The sequence below is a fragment of the Nothobranchius furzeri genome, chromosome 14, assembly GCF_043380555.1.
Source record: "Nothobranchius furzeri strain GRZ-AD chromosome 14, NfurGRZ-RIMD1, whole genome shotgun sequence".
NCBI classification, from domain to species: domain Eukaryota; kingdom Metazoa; phylum Chordata; class Actinopteri; order Cyprinodontiformes; family Nothobranchiidae; genus Nothobranchius; species Nothobranchius furzeri.
In genome coordinates, this window is record NC_091754.1 from 64,435,689 (window position 1) to 64,456,049 (window position 20,361).

At 40.0% G+C, this 20,361-nt stretch overlaps 1 protein-coding gene across 7 annotated transcripts in view; it reads right to left on the reverse strand.

Moving 5' to 3' along the window:
• Positions 1–20,361, reverse strand: part of nrxn2b (neurexin 2b) — a 970,727-nt gene that overhangs the window by 574,036 nt on the left and 376,330 nt on the right. For 6 of the 7 annotated variants that reach the window (XM_070544341.1, XM_070544340.1, XM_070544339.1 and 3 more), the window contains 2 exons: positions 16,521–16,544; positions 8,671–8,832 (listed from right to left, as the gene is read on the reverse strand). In XM_070544341.1, the coding sequence (XP_070400442.1) occupies positions 8,671–8,832; positions 16,521–16,544 (186 nt within the window). The remainder of the gene's footprint in view (positions 1–8,670; positions 8,833–16,520; positions 16,545–20,361) is intronic. The other variant, XM_070544338.1, reaches the window with a different exon arrangement.

Sequence of the window (20,361 nt, forward strand, 5' to 3'; positions counted from 1 at the left end):
AATGAGTACTCAGGATTACTCGTGTATTTATTTGAAGTTATTGCTAAATGAGTAGTCAGGATTACTCGTGTATTTATTTGAAGTTATTGATAAGTGAGTACTCAGGATTACTCATGTATTTATTTGAAGTTATTGTTAAATGAGTACTCAGAATTACTCGTGTATTTATTTGAAGTTATTGATAAATGAGTACTCAGGATTACTCGTGTATTTATTTGAAGCTATTGATAAATGAGTAGTCAGGATTACTCTTGTATTTATTTGAAGTTATTGATAAGTGAGTACTCAGGATTACTCGTGCATTTATTTCAAGTTATTGTTAAATGAGTACTCAGGATTACTCGTGTATTTATTTGAAGTTATTGATAAATGAGTAGTCAGGATTACTCAAGTATTTATTTGAAGTTATTGATAAATGAGTAGTCAGGATTACTCAAGTATTTATTTGAAGTTATTGTTAAATGAGTACTCAGGATTACTCAGGTATTTATTTGAAGTTTTTAATAAATGAGTAGTCAGGATTACTCAAGTATTTATTTGAAGTTATTGATAAATGAGTACTCCGGATTACTCAGGTATTTATTTGAAGTCATTGATAAATGAGTAGTCAGGATTACTCAAGTATTTATTTGAAGTTATTGATAAATGAGTAGTTAGGATTACTCGTGTATTTATTTGAAGTTATTGTTAAATGAGTACTCAGGATTACTCGTGTATTTATTTGAAGTTATTGTTAAATGAGTACTCAGAATTACTCGTGTATTTATTTGAAGTTATTGCTAAATGAGTAGTCAGGATTACTCGTGTATTTATTTGAAGTTATTGATAAGTGAGTACTCAGGATTACTCATGTATTTATTTGAAGTTATTGATAAATGAGTACTCAGGATTACTCATGTATTTATTATCTAAGTTGATAAGTGAGTACTCAGGATTACTCGTGTATTTATTTGAAGTTATTGTTAAATGAGTACTCAGGATTTCTCGTGTATTTATTTGAAGTTATTGATAAATGAGTACTCCGGATTACTCAGGTATTTATTTGAAGTCATTGATAAATGAGTAGTCAGGATTACTCAAGTATTTATTTGAAGTTATTGATAAATGAGTAGTTAGGATTACTCGTGTATTTATTTGAAGTTATTGTTAAATGAGTACTCAGGATTTCTCGTGTATTTATTTGAAGTTATTGATAAATGAGTACTCAGGATTACTCAAGTATTTATTTGAAGTTATTGATAAATGAGTAGTTAGGATTACTCGTGTATTTATTTGAAGTTATTGTTAAATGAGTACTCAGGATTACTCGTGTATTTATTTGAAGTTATTGATAAATGAGTACTCCGGATTACTCAGGTATTTATTTGAAGTCATTGATAAATGAGTAGTCAGGATTACTCAAGTATTTATTTGAAGTTATTGATAAATGAGTAGTTAGGATCACTCGTGTATTTATTTGAAGTTATTGTTAAATGAGTACTCAGGATTACTCGTGTATTTATTTGAAGTTATTGATAAATGAGTACTCAGGATTACTCGTGTATTTATTTGAAGTTATTGATAAATGAGTAGTCAGGATTACTCATGTATTTATTTGAAGTTATTGATAAATGAGTACTCAGGATTACTCGTGTATTTATTTGAAGTTATTACTAAATGAGAGAACACATTTTCCTTTGTAAGAAATCTGAGGCACTTTTTGTAAACAGGCTGAGGACTCAAATGTTAAACTTGTTTCTGCACGTACTTGAAAAGTAGTTGACCGTATTACTTTCAAAGCTACTGTTAGGTAACTGCAGATTACTTATATTTTACAAGGTAAGCAAAATTAAATGTTGCCTTTTGCTCAAAAGATTGTGTCTGTTTACAGTTTTAGAATCACTTTATTTTACCTTGTAAATTAGCATTTTTGAGCATGACCGGTTTAAAGTCAAATAAAAATGTCCTATAGCTTTAACTAACTTGTACAACTAAGTTGTTCATCCTGGAACTGACACTTTTAGTTAACATTGATTGTGAATTGATTTAAATCGAGAATCGATTCTGAATCTAATCAGCACCCAGAGAATCGAATCAAATCAAATCGTGAGCTGCTCTAAGATTCCCATCCCTATTGTCTGTATTGTTCAATTGCTCTTGATTTTCAGGAGGAGAACTGCTGGAGTGCAGCCTGACTGAGACTTTGCAAACTCCATGTTTTGATGTCACCATTAGCTTTTGGCTCGAGCTGCACAGCACAGCCATATATTTCAGCCTCAATGGGAGAAAAAGGCTGATTTTGAGGCACGACCCAAAGCTTACTCTCCATTGTTTTTGCTACCAGTGTCGGTTCTTTTGAAACAGCTGCAAACAGCTGCCTCATAACACAAAGTAATGGATGTTGTTTTGATTGAAACTTGGCTCACAGCAACTTTCTAACTCAGTAATTTACCAGAAGGGTTTAATGCGCTACCATGCCGACAGGCTATTAGTAAGCCCTGCTGCAGAGCTGTAACTTCCTGCTACAGCTCATCACTGAGGGCACCAACGCTGGGTTACAATACGGCTCTGCGATGGAGGTGGTGAGGAAATGTGAGAAACGTTGTTGCTTTTGTAACTCTAACCTGAGCAATAATCACAACCAGTCTGAACCAGCTCTACTGCTGATGCAGACTACTGTAAAGACCTTACTGTTGTACCATGTCCCTTTGACCCCTGGGTCTTGTGGAAGGTGACAAGTACTGCTTCACTCCCATTAGAGGCTTCACCACATAACCATCTTAAATCATCTCAAAGCAACCACCTTAATTCCTCTGACAACTAAACTGTGTGTTTGCTGGGCTGCAGTGGTAGCAAAGCACCTGAAAAACCTCCAGATTCTTAAACAGACTCTCATCTACAACTGATCCACCTTTGGAGTCTCCACTTCAGTCTGGCCACCCCAGCTAAATATACCCCAGCTAAATACACCCCAGCTAAATACACCCCAGCTAGATATACCCCAGCTAAATACACCCCCAGCTAAATACACCCCAGCTAAATACACCCCAGCTAGATATACCCCAGCTAAATACACCCCCAGCTAAATACACCCCAGCTAGATATACCCCAGCTAAATACACCCCAGCTAAATACACCCAAGCTAAATACACCCCAGCTAATTACACCCCAGCTAGATATACCCCAGCTAAATACACCCCAGCTAAATACACCCCAGCTAAATACACCCCAGCTAAATACACCCCAGCTAAATACACCCCAGCTAAATACACCCCAGCTAAATACACCCTAGCTAAATACACCCCAGCTAAATACACCCCAGCTAAATACACTCCAGCTAAATACACTCCAGCTAAATACACCCCAGCTAAATACACTCCAGCTAAATACACCCTAGCTAAATACACCCCAGCTAAATACACCCCAGCTAAATACACCCTAGCTAAATACACCCCAGCTAAATACACCCCAGCTAAATACACCCTAGCTAAATACACTCCAGCTAAATACACCTCAGCTAAATACACCCCAGCTAAATACACCCCAGCTAAATACACCCTAGCTAAATACACCCCAGCTAAATACACCTTAGCTAAATACACCCTAGCTAAATACACCCCAGCTAAATACACCCCAGCTAAATACACCCTAGCTAAATACACTCCAGCTAAATACACCTCAGCTAAATACACACCAGCTAAATACACTCCAGCTAAATACACCCCAGCTAAATACACCCCAGCTAAATACAATAGAAAACAGAATAAAATGGTTTCACCACAGTCCGTCTCGCGAAAATTCAACCAGTTATCAGAAGAAAGCCTTTTTTACTCTACAGGCGTGTATCGGATTTGTTGTGTGAGAAGTTCAGGATACGACTACTCCTCCATTCTATATGAACATGTGGTTTTAGCTTAAAGGCATTAATGTGATGGACTCACCTTCAAGCTGTGATTGGTTTTTAATTTAAAACAAGAACTCATCAAATGCAAATTTGTTTTGAGACACAGCTTCACAACGACGCTCAAGTACAAGAGCGTTATTTTTCTAGGTAACAGAGTAATCTAATTACCGTATTTTCCCAACTATAAGTCACACTTTTTTTCATAGACTGGCTGGTTCTGCGACTTATATACCAAAGTATGTATACCGCGATGCTGCGGGCCGGCTCCTGTCCAGGTTTCAGCTCCTCTGCCCCGCTGGGAGGGTTTCAAACATCACCATCCTCTGCTGGAGGCCGTGACGTGCTGCCGCGCCCTGGTTGTTTATTCCATTTTTGTTACCGGTACTTGTCTTGCAATGTGAAACTCTTGGTCTCAGATTTTGTAAGAAAAATAATAAAATTTCCCCCCAAAATGTGACTTATATATGTATTTTTCTTCATCATTATACCTTTTATGGCTGGTGTGACTTATACTCTGTAAAATACGGTAATGACTTTTCCCGTCTTTACCATTATTGGGCATGTAACGTGATGCGTTACTATAACGTGGTTAAATGAAGTACAGCGGCTGACCAGAGCCAGATTGAGTGACACCAGCATCCAGACATCTGACATGTCCATTCTAGATAGGAAGCATCATTCAGTCACAGATAACGGCAAAGAAGGAACGTAACTGTCATGATGAGGGTAGGAGGTTTGGACCCAAAATGCAAGAACCCAGATCTACACAGGCAGGAGCGGTTGCAAAAATAAGAATCCTTTATCTAGGATGAGTTTCAAAAATCCAAAGGGCTGGAATCTAAGCCTCACATACCAAACCACTGAAAGACAAAACAAAAGCTCAAACGTATGAGCAGGAACCTAGAACAGAGCTAACATGACACAATGGACCAACAAACACCGAGAGACGAGACGGGGTTATACCCACAGGGGCCGGGTGAATAAGGGAACTGGGAGCAGGTGAGACTAATAAACTGAGAGGAGGAGCAGAAACAGGCAGGGGAGAAAACCAGATCTAAATCCTGTAAAACAAAGCTACTAAACTAAAATACACCTGAACACTGTAGAACGAAGACACAGGAGATCTAGAGATGAGTAAACTAATGACCCACATGGGGAAGGAAACACAACACACTAAAGGAGATACGACTAGATCATTGGAACATGTAGAAAACTAAAAACAAGAGAAGTGACTCGGGGGAACATGAGGGAAACCTGGAGGGGGCTGGCGACCAAAGGGACACAGAACATGACAGTAACTGCGTTAAAGAACATACAAGTAATGCCACAGTTACTTTGCTACGTAACTAATTACTTTAACAATGTGGTAACTGAGTTACTAACTCATTTACCTTTGGAAAAGTCATGTATAAGTGGACTAATTACTTTGTGAATGTAAGATGCCCAACACTGTACATAAGTACTCATTACATTTCATCAGACGCATCAAACCTGCTCCTTTTCTCAGTCCTTCCAGCAGCGTTTAGAAACCATCTACCCCGACCTCCCATCTTCATTATAACAATAATTATAATAATAATTTATTGTTTCTTTTACCTCCCTTTACTACTGTTAGCTGCCTGTTTCCCTATCCCTTTTCCTCACAGTCACTCTGTAAATCCTGCTCTGTCGTGATAAAACAGAGGATAGTTAAATGCCTCGGAAAGTTAAGGACCCGGCAGGGATCCTTCCGATAGCAACCCAAATAATGAAAATGTAATTCTGCAAGCGTCATTAAGTCAGAGATAGGGTGATTATTGAGTGATCCATTAAAAGTGATGGCAAAAGTAATTACTTATTCAATCAGCGAGATTTTATGAGAAAATAAGATGGCATCATGTTGTACGCATCAGTACATTTGTAATACTTTACGTTGGTATCGGTCAGCTTGTTCAGCGACGAGCTAAAGCCTTCAGCAGATGTCTTTTGTACATCAGTGGGGGTGATTGTAAACCACGCCGCTGTGGCTTATGTAGGATGTGAAGAACACCAGTGTTTTGGGTTTCTTGGGACTTGCAGGAGGGACAACGGAGGACATAACGTATTGGAAATCAGTCGATTTCCCTCTGGGATCAATAAAGTATTTTTGAACTGAATTGAATTGACCAGCTCAGTGGCCTAGTGGTAGAGTGTCCACCCTGACACTGGGAGATCAGGGGTTCGACTCCTGGTCGGGTCATACCAAAGACTTTGAAAAAGTGGGACCCAGTGCCTCCCTGCTTGACACTCAGCATTAAGGGGTTGGATTGGGGGGTTAAACCACCAAATGGTTCCCGAGCACAGCTGTGTCTGCAGCTCACCGCTCCCCCAGGGGATGGGTCAAATGCGGAGAACAAATTTCGCACACACACACCTGTGTGTGTGTGACAACTAATGGGACTTTAACTTTAATTGAAATGCCGTAGGAAGGTGATGTACCCCACTCTAACACGAGGACGTCCAACATGCCCACTGACAGTCTTCAGCAGGTGGTTAATCAACACAAGTTGGTTCATAAAAATGAAAGAAAGCCTCCACATTTTGAAGAATGGTAGTCTACTTGTCCCCATGCAGGGACAGAGACTTGGAAGGTTTTTTGAACACTTTGATGATGATCAGAACTCCAGCTTGTCCTGCATGGAAACGACGACGAGCAGGAAGGGACTAGTTTATCTCGTTGATGTAGGGCAAAGGTCACCTTAACTCAGACTGATTATGTTTGAGGTGTGGCTATTGCATCTGAGCACGTGCAACAGCTTATGCACCACTAACATATTAACTACACATTCAAGCTCTAATTCACAAAGAGACTGCACATGTTTAGCAAGGAAAAAAGAACAGCTTTGTGTGACTTGCACATATTTTAACGGAACAAATTAGGAGTTTGTCCCTTCCTGATTTCCTCAAGTCTGGCAAAGTCACTCTCATTCTGTGCTGCCAACCAAACACAATATCTCTGTACTTGTGGATTTTGGCCGCATTTTACTGATTTCTTATGACCGTATTTAAAGGAAAACATGTCCATGTGTAATATTTATGGTCCCCTGAGAGGTGATGGTACTTGCTTAACATGAAGAGCGACTGAGAACAAGGCACAATCTGCTGCACTGCTGCCATCAGGCCAAGAGAGCTGGCGTGTCGAGAGACTGTGAATTACTCGCTCTTCTGGTGATGAATGCAAGATTATTGCATCAACAAACAGTCATTGTGTGTGTGTGTGTGTGTGTGTGTGTGTGTGTGTTTAGTTAGGTGGAAATCTTTTCCATATTATTTTTATTACGTTCACCCAACATAATATTTTTGTGTTTAAATTGCACAAACAAATCATGTACTTAATGTTAAATTTACCCATACAAATCTAGTTGTGCTGAACAATGATAATTAGGTCAAAGGAACCAAACTATATCAAGTTGAACAAACATGTTTACATTTTGTTCACTCAACAAAATTCTATATTGCTGAATCATAGCATTTCGGTTAGGTGGAAATCCTTTCCATAATTTTATTACGTTCATCCAACAAATTTTTTCTTTGAGTGTGTGTGTGTGTGTGTGTGTGTGTATTCTTGTATATACTACATACTGAGGACCATTTTGACCGTTTTCCCCACAAAGTGAGGACATTTTTTTGGTCCTCACTTTTTCCTAGAAGCTTGCCAGTTGGTTTTGGAGGTATGGTGTGTTAAGTTTTAGTTAAGGTTAGAGTTAGATCCCCAGTGAGTCGTGGAGGATGGCTGCTTATACTGAGCCAGGATTCTCTGGAGGTTTCTTCCTGTTAAAAGGGAGTTTTCCTCTCCACTGTCGCTGCATGCTTGCTTAGTATGAGGATTGCTGTAAAGACTCTGACACTAGTCAGTGACTCGATGCAACCTGCTGGGCTCCTTATATAGGAAACTTGTTACTGATTGGCTTAATGACCTGGCCTGTATTGTTTACCGTGTGCAGGTCCTTCATATAACTCTAGTTATGATTCAGCGCTATATAAATAAACTGAATGGAACTCAACATCTTGTTTTTGCTATTTTATGTTCATCATGATAAAAAACTACTTTTCATTGCAGCAGACATACGTTCCCATCCAGAGTTACTATGCACAACCTGAATGTAATTTTACTGATGGCTGCCCAAGTCTGCCCAACCCAGTTTCACTCTTCCTCTCTACTTTTCACTCTTAATCTTTTATTCCTACTTTTAAACATTTTGTATAATCTTTTAATCTCTTCTTTGGATATCACAGACCTGAATGCATCCAGATTAATGCTAGATGATGATGATGATGATGATGATGATGAGTACACCAAAGTTAGAATGACTGTAGTAGTGAAAACACAACACACAGCCAAAGACTAAGCAGAACCACAACTGACTGCACAGTAGTGAGCCTGTTATCCACAAACGCAGCAGAATTAGAACAGCAATGGTTTCCTTCTGTGTGGACTGCAGGCACACCCACAGATCAGGTCTGATGCTCTCTGTGGCTGAAAGGACCAATATGCAGATTAACCCTCAGCTGTTCTAATCCAGGTTCCTCCCAACGACTCAAAGTACGCCACAGAGAACCTCCTATCCTTTAAATCGAGGGCAAAGAGACACATCTACCAAACCAAACTAATAAAGGAAGGCAATAGTGTCATCTACCCTGGTGTCATTTAGGAAGACTTTAATGTGTAAAAGAGAATTCACACAATTGCTCAATTCAAACCATATGTCAGAGTTTCACGAGGCTTCACGTTTCAAGTTGAAGTAACAGAATAATGCAAGCCAACTCACATCTTTAAGGCAGCCCATGAAGTTGTTGCTGACCGGTGATCCAGGCAGGTCTGCAGTGTTGGGGCTTCCTCCGATGTAGAAGAAGTCATCTGAGCCCAACATGGTGTAATCCTCCTGGGTGTAGCCGGTGGTGGTCAGAATACCATCTACCGAGATGGTCACCTGGTTCAGGCGTTGGCCAGAAGAGACAGGACCAGGATAGAGGGAACGATAGAGCAGGAGTAGATAGAAAAATGTGAATGATAAGAAAGGAGATAAATTAAAATAAATGAGAGGAGAAACAAGAGAGAAGCTGGATTAAAGACTGGTGATAGGCAGGACTGCCCCCTCAGGTGTAACTCAGTGCTTACTTTGGTTTGAATCGGTCTGAGGGCCGTCACTGTGGAGTGCAGTCGCTACTGTAAGGAAACGGCACACGTTTGTGCTCATTTTGTATAAAAACAGTCCAACTTCAGTCAGTCAGAAACAAGACTAGGCTTTACCGGGGCCTCGACTGGATCAGGAGGGCCTAAAGACCGTCAACACACGCTTGGCTATGATTAGGATTTGGCTGTGTGTGATCAGCAAAGCTGCTCTTTATTCTGCTAAGCTCGTTCCCATTTACAGCGCCTTGTCTAAGAATAAGGACCGCCTCATCTTTAAATGCTTCAATTCTTCAATTTAGTGCAAGGTTACACATCTGTATCGAATGTTTGATCTGCGACAGAGTGCCAGGTAGAATGAGGAATAAGACACAAGCGCTGAAACAAGACGGAACATCCCCTCTAAAAATCCCCCTTTTGGTCGTCTTCAAGGTTCTCACCGGTTGTCCTCGGAGGCTTCTTAGAAAGCTCGAATGACATTTCTGCGTCTGAAACATCGACTCTGTGGTCTGATAGTATTAGAACATGACTAACCTCGAGGAAAAAAGGGTGTTTTATGCCACGTTGTGTGGAAAGCACTCTTGAGATCGTACTACAGCTTAAAAGATGAGATGTTCTAAATGTCACACAAGCCGTACGGTGCTGGTTCCACAAGCACCTGAGGAGAAACAAGAATAACGTACGCTGCTACTTTACCGAAGCTGTAAAGAACAAAATCCTTCACATTCAACTGATTACAATGCAGCAAATTGCAGCACTCAGTGAGAATGCAAATGCGTATCATTTAGCTAATTGTGCTGTTGCACCCATTGTCCCTTTACATTGTGACTGTATTTAGCCTTTGTAGCTCTGATGCTTTCATACAAGCATCCTGTTTGATTAGGGACTGAATTTCATGTTTGTGACTAATTTATAGTTTAATTATCCTAAAACAGCTGGCTTGGCTGAAAGAAAAGTGCTCTCGTCTCTGATTTGAGATGATTATTTGGCATAAAGGTACAAACACAACACCGTTGGCAGCGGCAGACATCATTCCTAATTCTATTACCTTTTGCAGCATGACAAGCAATAATTTCATTTTGCTGCAATTTTATCTCTTACTTTCTTTTATTGCTAAATGTTGAAAGTCCAATGTGATCTTCTAAAGGCGAACATTTGCACTAATGATTGAGAAGTCCCATGTTCTCGTGTGACCCTAATGCAGCACAGCTGAATTCATCTTAGCTTTTGTTTTCTTACTTGCAATTTAGATTTAGGCTCCAAACAAAAGCAAATCCAGTCACATTCTGTTGCTCTGCATAACTACATGAAATAATAGAGATTTCATAACTGACTGAATTTAGCGCAGCAGAGAAAGGACCTGCAAAAATACCTGGCAGAACGTACGCCATAGCAACTGCACCCCCCAGATCTGCTCCCCAGGCCCAGTTCTCATCTTTGATTTTCACTAGATTGATGTTTTTGGTAACATTTTGGTCAACTCTCCCTGTACTTCCCTGTGTAACAGGGCAACTCATTTTTATGTCTGCTGTTGGTAAAAGAAACCAAGCGGCATGAAGAATCTGTAGCATGGTGGGGGGGTGGGTCATCTTTTGGGCATGGTGGCTGGGGGGCTCTGAGTGGGACCGACCCACTAATCCCACTGAAATGACAAAATCCTCAGGCTACGGAGGGAAAAACAGGACAAATTATCAGGAATGTTAAACATCGATATTCACTTCAGTTTCGTATTTTATCCACATCAGTCTCAAAATAAGGAGTCGGGAGACGTCATGATGCAAGAATACTCCCTGCAACGCCTCAGAGACTCAGGAGTCGACTAAAGCGCGTGGGGGCACCACAACAGCCAATGCTCTTGGAAAGCTTTCCTTGGGGGAATGGGCTGAATCCTACCGTTGTAAGGGGGGTGGGACTGACAAGCTGCTAGACATCTATTGAGCTTCCAACCAAAAGAGGAAACTAGAGAGGATCCATGCTCAAGATCTTTTTTAACTTTTCTTTCTATTTCCAGATTTAATCAGTACAAAGCTTCACCACAGCCTGTAACGTGAATTTAATTAAACATAGCCTCGGGCAATAGTGTCAGTTTATTGTGTGGTCATAGATTTGATCAGAGTAGAGAGAAAAGACACAGAAACGTGTCAAAATGACAAGAAAGCAAACACAGACCTAGATGGTCAAAAAGAGTGTTCACTCATCTGACTGGCAACATAACGATTTTAGATGTTAGACTGGTAGAAGAACCACCGCACACACGCCTGCTCAGCTTTAGGTGATGGTGGGTGGGACGAGCCTTTTAGCCCAACAATCTGGCCTGAATGGACTCACATTTAAATGTGGATTGCTGCCATCGTAAAATGTTATCGTCTTAGAGACCCTAACACCACCGCTGTCTTTAGTACAAGTATTTATACGTCCCTGCTGAAGGTTATTCCTGGTTAACCCTAACCCTAACCCTGGATTCACTGGATGTACCATGTTTGCTACCTTAATAACGGGTCATACAGATATTTTTATAACTTTTATACAGAAAGACGCAAAACAAATAGTAAAACGTCAAAAAAATACCGAATTTGGGATTGTCGCTGGTTGTCGGCTATAATCATCAAAAAGAAAGAAATAAACATTAGAAATATGTCAGACTGGCTGTAAGGAATGGATTTCACGTGTCTTGTCAAGATATTCTCAGTTCATGACCTAACCTGTACATACTGCTCTGTTGTGATATCTTAATTTTATGACCAGAATCTGCAATTGTTATGTTGCCATATTGAATGAATGCTTCTGTGACCCCCCCCATTCGATTTAGAGATTGAGAGAAATGCAACCATGACCTACTTAAAACGTTCCATGTGTGAGTTCATGCAGTCCTCTCTCTGGGCGTGACTTCTCTCTAACATTTTACATCTGAGCAGTTAACAAGCGCTTACAGGCCTGAGTCCACACGCAGCCGCTCTGCAGAGTCGTGTTTGTGCTTTACAGATGCAGACCTCACAGGTGTGAGCCGCCCTGAGGCTGTTTCAGGTCTAAGGTTAAAACAGCTCAACATGTCAGACCATTCAAAGCTTTTGATTTCACCAAATCTCATGCTGCTGGAATATTTTTCTAATGGTTCCACAGAAGAGAAATGGCTTCTTGTGTTGTTTCATCCACTTTTATCAGGCACCTTCTCTCCCATGCTTCCTACTGAATAACAGCCAACACACTAACGACATGCTGTGTATGGCAAACCTGTCCTCGGTGGTCCTGCGGTGTGCTCAGTAGACCGTGTTACTAGCTCATTGACCATATCTCACTCTGTAACTCCGTGTGGCTGCCGGCATCGTAAAGTGGATTAGCTTCTCGTAAATTAAATCCCGACTGGGATAATTCACTCTGCGCAGGTGATTACAGACGCACCGTTCACACAGAGCTTGGTTAGTCTTGTCATCTTTGAAATGTTTGGACTTTGTATGATTTTCACCATTTTTTAGCACAAGGAGGGGCTGGAGAGCAAGGACCAGACCCAGAGCAGTTCCTTACCTGTATACACGACCACATCCTAGAACCATTACCAGAGTGCTGCACGTTCTGCATCTGAAACTGGCAGATGAAGTTTTGTTTTTTGCCTTTTGCAATACTCATGTCACATAATCGCTTTTTACAGTAAATGTTTTCCTTTCTTTCTCTCACAGAACTGCTTCAGCAGCCTTCCCTTCCTTCAGTTTCTCCTCGCTGTCTTCCTCTGACCAGTGAGCAGTTTAAGTGCCTCCCTGCTTACTTGACCACTTTCTGTGGAAATAAATGTAAATAGTTGGTTATAATTTCCAATAAAGCTCAACAGTTTATCAATGCTAACCTAACTGAAGCATGGCTGTCCAAGAAAAGGCTTCCTAAAGCATCTTTGTTATTGTTGAACACGGTAACTTTAACCTCATTAGTGATGCAGGGAACACAGAAGCATCACTTACCCTCATGGCGCTACATCTGTTTATCATCTTGGATCTCTCATAGGGAGAATAATGAAATATGTAATTGTGAAATAGCACGATGCACATCTTTGGAAGTGCTTCTATCTCTAAAAGCAGCTAAAGTCTTCCACAGAGAAGGAGAAACAAGTCCCACCCAGGGTTTGACTTTCATAGATGTCTAGCAGCTTGTCAGCTACCACAGCTGGGTGAAAATTACGTAGAAACGATGAACTAAGCTAACATCACAGGTCAGAAAGGAAATGTGAGACGTCTGGGCCAAGCGCCGTGTCGGCCGTGATTACAGCGTTGGGGAAGAAAGGGAGTTTTGGTTTGTAGTTCGAATAGGAAAAGGCTTGAAAGGTGAACAGAACTGGTTAGTACTCTTGTAAGTAGGGGAGTCAGACACAAAAATGGTTGTTAGTACAGTTACAACAAAAGTTTCGTTGAAACGACTGATTAGATTTGGTAAATTTAGCCGAGGTGGTTAGGCTGCAACCCTCGGCAGTTTTATCACAAAAACCAGATCCAGATTTGAATTGAACATGTTATTTCATGTGGAAGGGGTTTGTTTTGCTCAGAAGGAACAAAATTCATCCATCCAGAGTTAACAAGGTGACACACGAGCCATGCAACTGAATGAAAGGATGGTGGGATAGATGGAGGTGTAAGGGGGACTCCATTAGACACAACACACATGAATTAAAGGAAAAGAAAAGCCAAATATCTGGCAAGATGCAGCAAAATAAGGTTTTAGGGGAGGAAGTACATTTCATGTCAGAATACCACAACACCAGACAAATGGGGAAAAAAGAGCTTTCACCGCTACAGCTGTTGGTTATGTTCAAGAACGCAACCTTAAATAAAAATAAAAACACTGGCACGTGTACAACAGACTGACACGTGCAGGGCTAGAGCAGCTGCTGCACATCTGATGATGCGAGGAGGCTCTAGCCGACAGAAACGTGCAAACATATCAGGTGGAGGTGGGACAAGATGGGACCAGGTTACACAAACACAGGTTAAATCAACAGAAATGAGGGGCTTTTATTACAGAATAGGGGAAGCTAAGAGGGGAAAGCAAGACGTCCACGTGTTGGTGAACAGACTGATCTGTGTTCCAGCGCTTGGATCGCTGGTCTCAACGCCCGTGTCCTCGTCGCCATTAAACACACCCAAAAATCAATTTCTGAGCCACAATTTCCAATTTTGTCATCGCATCTGAAAGAACTGAGCATTTCTGATATGGGCCAGAGCGGCGTCGTTATTTTTGCCTAATTTGAGCCAAAAGACTCCAGAAGGATCCATCAGATCGACCGGCTTTCAGTTCACAACGCTCCTCCTTGTGCCGGACAGACGGGAAGATTTAGCATCTCCTTTCACCAACAAATACAAGTTTGTCTCCCCTCTTTATTTCTCCCATTGTGTGTTTTTCCATGTGGAGGACATCAGACGTGAGGTCACTGTTCTTTAGTATGTTAATCATAAATGTAAAGAATCAAAAGTAACGTAAGAAGTAATAAAAATAAAAACACAAGGGTGTGGCTAACGTGTCTCATGGCCTTATTGATCATATTAGGACAACTAATATATATATGTATGTATATATGTTAGCCTTGATATATACATAAACATATATCCTTAATAATATCTCTTTGTAAGAAATTAAGAACAAGTGAGTTTTACATGCAAGGGGGTGAGGGAAATAACTAAAATAAGAGAATATGCGTTAGTATCGGTGTTAGTGAGAGGTTGAACGCACACAGCTCAGGTTTGGTTGCTTTGTGGTCGGCATCAGTGGGCAGATGCTTTCATGTAAACGCTGCCTTTCCAGTGAAAGAAAACGACCATAAACTAGGACCAAACAGAGTTATTAGGTCGGTGTGTCTACGGAATAAAAGAGAACAGACCATTTTCATTCTATCTGGATCCACGACTGCGGATGATTGCCTGATTAAGCTTCACTGTTAGATGATGAAATACAGCAGGTCTGAGAACAGCCCTGTCAAGATCTTAAATGAACTACAACAACTAATGGGATCAAGCCCTCAACTCAGGCCCGTTTTACAGCCAAGGCTTCGGACATTAAATCAAGTGTTGTAAATACATTTCATGGCATCATAAACCTTCTGAGAACAACCTCAAACTGCAGGCTTCGCCATCAAATCCTGGACAAAAGCAACTCTGGCCTCACAAATGTAGAGTTTAAAAACGTTCTTTCACTGGAATGGTCAAAGTCAAATATAGACCTTCTTCTTTTGTCAACTTGACTCAAAACTGACATCAAATGGTAGCAGACATCCATAGATCTTGGATTTTAGATTGTAGTGAAATAAAAAATACATTTTTAATATCACTCATTTAAAAACGGACACATACAATTTACGTAATTAGAGACAGGCAGTTGCTCTAGTAGGAGAAGCCCACATGTGGCTGGTGACTGGAGAACATGGTTATTTCTGTCTGGAGATGGGTTAGGGCCCCTTGCCTTCATGCAAAGACTCAATAATACATGTTTGTGTCACTTTTTACACCATTAAACCTGCCCACAGGTGAGCTTGCGCTGTATGTTTGTGAAGTCAATAACATACCAAATATTGACTCTTCTGTGGATATTTAAGTTTAAAGTGAAGCTATTAAGTTCAAATTATTCTTGAGATTTTGTTTTTACTTTCACAAAAAAACATAAACAACATAGACGGCTGCCATCTTTATCCACTGAGACCTTTCAAACATCATTTCACTTCACGACAATGTTATTTTTATTTATTTTTTTACAAGTTTTACACCAGTGTCCATTTCTAATCGTGTCACTAGTCTGGTGAAAATGTGCCCAATGAAAGCGACTCGGCACCGGAAGCACTTTAGCCAGCTTTTGCTGCTATTTGTGCCGCAACGATCTATTTCAAGGCTAAAAACGGGAGTGAAGATGTTTCATTTCTGTGTTTGCATCAGCCATTTTTCCTCTCGGATAGTTTAGTTGTTGACCACATTTCATGAAAAAGGTCTATTGGTCTGCTTCAGAAAATCAGCTGTGTGCGCTCACTCATACGAACGATTTCAATTTAAAAACTCAGGAGAGAGAACAAGGGGCAACAAAACATGTATTTGTAAAAGGGATCAAATATTTTGCATTATTATTCTTTATTTCTTCATACGGATACAGTTGGAAGTCTATGGAAATGATTTATTTAGAAAACAGAAAGAAAATAACTGCAACAATTTTTATAAATATCCCAAAATAGCTGGCAAGTTTAGATTTTTGGGGAAGATAAAATAAATGGAAATAAAAAAGCTGTGACATATGTTTTTATATATACATATATATACATATATATACATATATGTATATATATATGTATATATGTACAGATAGAGGGCAAAAAAAACAGAAAGGTGGAATTTTTCAGCTACCTTGACTTGATGGAAGATTGTACTTTGAGTTGAGCAAACAGAATAGAAAGAGTAACGGAAAAATCCAGGGCAAACCAAAGTGTAAGACAATTAGAATGATATCTACCATATAATGCAGTTTGTTTACCATAGCGTGTCCAATGCCTGCGTGCTTCAGGAGAAAACAAGGGGAGGAAAAAGAAAAATAAATAATGATGAACCTTAAAAAAACTCCAGAAAGCATCCCTCAATCCCAAAAGGTTTGGGATAAAAATGCTTTTAATAGCTGCCTCTTAGTTAAAGAGTAACTTCAGCGAAAAAATCAATATGTTCATAGATAATCTGAACGCTGTTTTTCCTGTTGTTTGGTTTCAAACGTCCAAATAAAGAAATAAAGAAAGCAACTATAAAAAGTCACCATCTTTAAAAGGGTCTTCAAAACAAAGCAACAAAAGGAACTGGATACAAGACATTTGTTAGTAAGTTGCAGGTAGAGAGAAACAGATGGCACACATTCCGTGAATGACACAGTGTTAGTGTTGAAATCATAAAAGGTAAGGGACAAAGTAAGGTCACCAATGAGAATTAGAGCACATTCTGAAGCTTGTTAGTAAGAGAGACAAGAGTTAGCAAATCAACTTCCACAGGGGAAGGCGGGGCTTCAGGAAGATTTAATGGGATTTCGCTTGGATTTTGGAAAGGGCAAAGGTCATCAATATTAGTATGGACTGAGCCAGACTAGTCCGTTCGAGGACTCAAAGTCATGTCCAGAGGGCGTTCTTTGAGCTGGGTGTTGTCAGGGGGTTTGAACGACTTCAATGAGAGCTGACATTTTATATGTGTGTATATATATATATATATATATATATATATATATATATATATATATATATATATATATATATATATATATATATATAATGTAGGAATAATACTGCATAGTGAAATTCACCAATTGTAGTAGAAATGATACTGTTTGCAGTGGTGAGGTATTGATGGCACCAAGCTTGTTCCTTTAATCTAAACAAAAACATGACACAAAAGGCAGAAATAATATAAAATAAAGTTTGTTTTTCCCATTTCTGGCAGCAGCAGAAATCTGAAAAAGAGAGAGAAACGTTCATTTCCTGTTTGGTTAAGACATGCCATTGTTAAATATATCTAGAATGAAAAACGTATCAGATCTTGTGTTTGGTTATTTCTCTCACTTTCATCTTTTTCATGCAAACATTTCATTCCTAGAATTTGTAAATGGTGAAAAAAGGATTTTTGAACTTCTTTGGTCAGCTGAGCTGTAAGACAAACTAACAAACAAGCCAGCATTCGATGGTTTTGGTCTCGTGCTGCTGTTGGGACAAACACAGTACGGATTAAATCACTAAATAAACGTCATTGGTAGTAACACTGGTATGTAGAGGCATCAACATACATTTAAACTAAACAGGACCATGCAGTAGATGATGTCAAAAGAAGTTTTAAGTCCCGCCCCCTACATATAAATAAATGGGATGTTCTAAATACAAATACGTCCTTACCCTGCTGCTGCATGTTGTAAATAAGTAATGCTTTAAGTCTTATTGTTTTATGCTTGTTGTAGATCGGACTGTAGCCCCACAGAGTACACACGGTCTGGACCTGCACATGGATGCTTTGGCTTCACTTTGAACTCTGGAAAACGATTCTAGGTCTTAATATGTAGGACTGCCCACAGACAAAAGAGCTCCAAACATCTGGAGTAGAATGGAAGTTTTAACAAGGCAATATCATACTGGCTGCATGGTTTCAGTTATCAATAGATAGAAAGATAAAACGTCCCTGTCTGCTTCAGCTATTGAAGCATGAAGTCAGGATATCCGCCTGAATGAGCTGCAGTTTAGTAAATCAGAGAAAGAATGGACTGTTTGGTTTGGTTCTGCAGGGCATGTGAGCCTGGATGATTCAAGTCAGGATTTCTTTAATTCAACGCTCCAAACTAAACAGCAGTTTTAATAAACTTGAACATATGCAGACTTTTTATTGGCATGCAGCCGTATGAGTGGACAGTCTAACCACAGAGGGACGTTCTTTAGTTCAAACATGTTGGGTCCATTCTTCAACATGACAGTGTCTCCCAGGGCAGACGTGGCTACAGTGTGAATGTGAGTGTGTGCATGAATGGATGAATAATAATATGCACTTTGACAGACTGTGACTCAGAAAGGTGGTATCTGTCGTATTTTATATACTTACTGTAAGCAAGTATATAAAATATGTATAAAACTACAGCCTAGAGGCTCTTTTATGGAATGTCTGGAATGCAGAACTGTCAAGTGCACAGGTGAAAGGAACGGCCAATCACACGTTAGCAAGTATCAGCAGAGCCAATAGATGAGCTTATGAATGGTTCTAATGAGAAACGGACTTCAACACAAGCAGTAGTTTTCTGCTTGGTCCTAGTGCTCCACCACTGCCTGCTGTAGCGTAACACGTGCAGGGGACACAGTCTGACTTTGGACTGGAACCATTTAGAATCACATTCAGCTTGAATATCTTTGGCTTTATGATAATATTTGTGTCGCATTGTTTAGAAAAATGATCACAACAATTACTAGAAAGGTTTGTATTAAACGTCTTTTAAAGGACATTTAATGTTCTTTAAAAGACATTCTGTAGTTTTTGGAAGTATTTGTTCATTGATGACAAAACAGCTGAATCATGAAAAACTGGCACAGCTGCTCAGACTCCGGGAGGACACAGGGTCAGGTTATCTGTTCCTTTGTGCTCAAAAAGTTGTTACTGATCCATTCTAAAAAAAATGTCACATCAACTAGATTTATAGTTCATTATCTGAAAGTACCTGATTAGTTCATGAACTAAATACTTTGTTGAGTTTGATTTTCAGAATGTTATCTTCTTTGTACTTTTTTATAACATTGATGTATTGAAATACAGAGGAAGAAACTTGTGAGAACAATGCATGTTATTATAGTAAGCATCACATATTTTAACAGTAAACATCGTCACACGTGGAAAGTATCTATGTGAGTAAACCATATGGCAGGAACTCTTCTGTACTTTCATTATGTAAAAGAAGTTCACGGGACAAAAAAGGTTGGAGACCCCTACTCTAACCCTAACCCACCTGCAAGTACACTCCTGACTCAGCTATCAGCTTAATCACAAACAAACTAAGAATAGGGGCAATCAATATAACAACAGAAAATCAATATGATACCACCCATCCATCCGTTTCCGGCTGCTTATCCGAGGTCGGGTCGCAGGGCCAACACAGGGCCAGCAGCCTAAGCAGAGAGGCCCAGCATTCCCTCTCCCCAGCCACTTGGGCCAGCTCCTCCGGGGGAATCCCAAGGCATTCCCTAACCAGGTGAGAGACATTGTCCCTCCAGCGTGTCCTGGTTTCTTTAGGTCTTCTTCCAGTTGGACATGCTCAGAAAGCCTCACCAGGGAGGCTTCCAGGAGGCATCCTAATCAGGTGCACAAGCCACCTCAACTGGCTCCTCTCGATGTGGAGGAGCAGCGGGTCTACTCATTCTGGATGACCGAGCTTCTCACCCTACCTTTAAGAAAGAGCCAAGACACCCTGCGGAGAAAACCCATTTCGGACACTTGTATCTCTATCCAAAGCTTGTGGCCATAGGTGAGGGTTGGAACGTTGATCAACCGATGACTTCAGAATTGTAACACTATAAAGAAGAGGATTTGAAGGAGCCCACAGTATGTTACGTATCACAGTATGTATACAGTACACATATACGTATCACAGTACGTGTATGATACGTATCACAGTATGTATACAGTACACTGATACGTATCACAGTATGATACGTATCACAGTATGTATACAGTACACATATATGTATCACAGTATGTATACAGTACACATATATGTATCACAGTATGATACGAATCCCAGTATGTATACAGTACACAGATATGTATCACAGTATGATACGTATCACAGTATGTATACAGTACACAGATATGTATCA